Consider the following 2,939-nt stretch of genomic DNA (forward strand, 5'->3'; position numbering starts at 1 on the left):
GACATCTTGGGGTCTTACACTGCGCCATTAGGCTGCGGCACGCTTCAGACCGCGGCAGCTACGGTGAGAGGTTTTGCTACCGCCGTTCTCGCCCAGGCCTGTATTGCCGCTTCCACCTCTGCGCGATCACGGCCGCCCAGCCCCGCCCTGCGCTACTGCTACCTTCGCCGCTGCAACCTCCTCAGCACCGGCCTCCGCCGCTACCCAAGCATCCGTGAGTCATTTTCTGCCCGTCTCCGAGCGCGCGGTCTCAGTGGTAGTCACCACATTAAGAGGTTTGCAGGGTTGCAAAATGGCAGAAGCGGATCTTAACATGGTCTCGGAACCTGCCGCCCAAGGGGTTGCTGAAGAGAAGATGGCTAGCTCGTCTAGTGATTCTGGGGAAGAATCTGACAGCAGTAGCTCTAGCCGCAGCACTAGTTGCAGCAGCAGCAGCAGTAGCCGCAGCCGCTTATATAGAAAGAAGAGGGTATCTGGGCCTTCCAGAAGAGCACGGCGGGCTCCGCTGGGTAAAAGTTTCGTGGATCGGCTGCCTCAGGCAGTTAGAAATCGTGTGCAGGCGCTCAGAAATATTCAAGATGAATGTGACAAGGTAGACATCCTGTTTTTAAAGGCAATTCACGATCTCGAAAGAAAATATGCCGAACTCAATAAGCCTCTGTATGATCGGCGATTTCAAATAATCAATGCAGAATATGAACCTGCAGAAGAAGAATATGAATGGAATTCAGAGGATGAGGTGTTCAGCAGTGATGAGGAGGTGCAGGAAGACACTCCTAGTGAAATGCCTGCTTTAGAGGGTGAGGGAGAAGACGATGACGATGACCCCAAAGAAAAACCTGAGGTAAAGGCTGAAGAAAATGAGGTTCAAAAAGAAATTCCTGAGGCAAAGGCTGAAGAAAACGCAGAGTCTAAAGATTTTCTGGGGGTTAAGCCTGAAATGAAAGAAGAGCCTAAAGTAGTCCCCCAGGCAAAGGCAGAAGATAAAGAACAGCCTAAGGCAGCAGAGGCTAAGGCAAAGGCTGCTGTAATAGAGGCTCCTAAAAGAATTCTTGAGGTCAGGCCTAAAGAAAGAGTGAATCTTAAAAGAGCTCGTAAGGGAAAGCCTAAAAAAGAAGATCCTAAAGNNNTTCCTGACTACTGGCTGACTGTTTTAAAGAATGTTGACAAGCTCGGGCCCATGATTCAGAAGTATGATGCCCCCATTTTGAAATTCTTGTCAGATATTAGCCTGAAGTTCTCAAAACCTGGCCAACCTATAAGCTACACGTTTGAATTTTATTTTCTACCCAATCCATACTTCAGAAATGAGATGCTGACCAAGACATATATAATAAAGTCAAAACCAGATCACAATGATCCCTTCTTCTCTTGGGGATGGGAAATCCAAGATTGCAAAGGCTGTAAGATAGATTGGAAAAGAGGAAAGGATGTTACCGTGACAACCACCCAGAGTCGCACAACTGCTACTGGAGAAATTGAAATTCAGCCAAGGGTGGTTCCTAATGCATCATTCTTCAATTTCTTTAGCCCTCCTGAGATTCCTAAGATTGGAAAGCTGGAACCACGAGAAGATGCTATCCTGGATGAGGACTTTGAAATTGGTCAAATTTTACATGATAACGTCATCCTGAAATCAATCTATTATTATACAGGAGAAGTCAAAGGTACCTATGATGATGGTAAAGATTATGGAAACAGGAAATATCGAAAATAAAAAAGGCTGCCTGGAGGAATTTTCAAGCATCTCAAAACTTCAAGAATGAAGCAGGTTTATACAGCCTCAGGCGAGATGGGGGCTGCTCTATAACCTCAAGGCTAGCATTCCTTACAATCTTGTGTTTTCATATTTTCTTGATAGTCTAAAAAAATTGTCTTACAGTGTCTAAGTATCAGTATCTAGCCTGTTGTAGTGTAATAGTCTTCAAAATATGTAAATGCTGTCAGTTATCTAAAGCATGCTCCTTTGGTGCTAGAGTTTTGATTTTTGTGAAGTCCTTTTGTCATGTTCCTATTAGAATATAGCTGTGAAAACTGTCATAATTGTCAATTGAGACAAATATTTGCTTGAAAAAAAGAGTTCCTGAAATACCAATGCAAGTGGTTTTTCTTTTCCAGCCCAGAAAACTAAATGTTTAAGTCTGCTTGCCCTAGCTGTGCCTTCATTACTTTGCTATAGAAATACAGTACTTAAATTAACTAGAAACAGCTAAACAGTGAAATTTGCTTGAAAAAAGATTAGCATAAATTTAAGAATGTCCGTCAAGACCATATATGATATGACTGAACTTATTTATGTGACATAGTGTTCTATAAATTAATAATAATGAAGTTATTGTTTACCACTGAAGTGTTAATATGGCAGTACTTTTTAAAAGTTTCCTCATACTGTGTAATTGTAAACTAAAGTTACTAACCACATTTTCTTTGTAATATGTTATATTTTGTCTTTCACAGAGATGATCACTTTATATCATTTGATATTTTTTTCATGTTCTATTGCATCCTAAAATAAATGTCAAATAAAGTGTATCATGCTGTAAAAATCTAACATTTTTTCCTAATTATAAAAAAGTGGGTCTTCTAGAAAAAGTAGAAAATACTGAGGAAAAGGGAAATTTAAAAAGAATATATAACTATTAATAACATTCTGTTTCCCAGATCTTAGCTCTTCTTTGGAGGATACACATTCAAGTGATTGGAGAGAAATGGAACAGGGGAGGAAGGCTAAGGGAGAGGAGAAGGTGAGGAGAGAGAGGGAAGGAAAAGGAGAAGGAAGAGGGAGAAGGAGGAGGGTGAGAAGGAGGGTGGAAGGAGAGTAGGGAAGGAAGGAAAAGGGGTGGAGGGGAAAGGGAGGAGGGTGGGGAGTGGAAGGGATGGGAGGGCGTGGGGTTGGGGCAGAAGGGGGAAGAGGGAGAGAGTGCCTCTGCCAGAAAGGA

General features: G+C 42.4%; 1 protein-coding gene across 2 annotated transcripts in view; it reads left to right on the top strand.

Annotated features, from left to right (window-relative positions):
* NAP1L3 (nucleosome assembly protein 1 like 3) overlaps positions 1-2,532 on the top strand; it is a 4,137-nt gene extending 1,605 nt beyond the window's left edge. The window contains exon 2 of one of the 2 annotated variants that reach the window (XM_040630198.1): positions 1,605-2,532. In XM_040630198.1, coding sequence (XP_040486132.1) covers positions 1,605-1,717 — 113 coding nt within the window. In that variant the 3' untranslated portion in view covers positions 1,718-2,532. Of the gene's footprint in view, positions 1-1,565 lie in introns of both variants that reach the window. The other variant, XM_040630202.1, reaches the window with a different exon arrangement.
* Positions 2,533-2,939: the final 407 nt, after the last annotated feature.

The sequence above is a fragment of the Ursus maritimus genome, assembly GCF_017311325.1.
Source record: "Ursus maritimus isolate PB19 chromosome X unlocalized genomic scaffold, ASM1731132v1 scaffold_X1, whole genome shotgun sequence".
In the NCBI taxonomy this organism is placed as follows: Eukaryota; Metazoa; Chordata; class Mammalia; order Carnivora; family Ursidae; genus Ursus; species Ursus maritimus.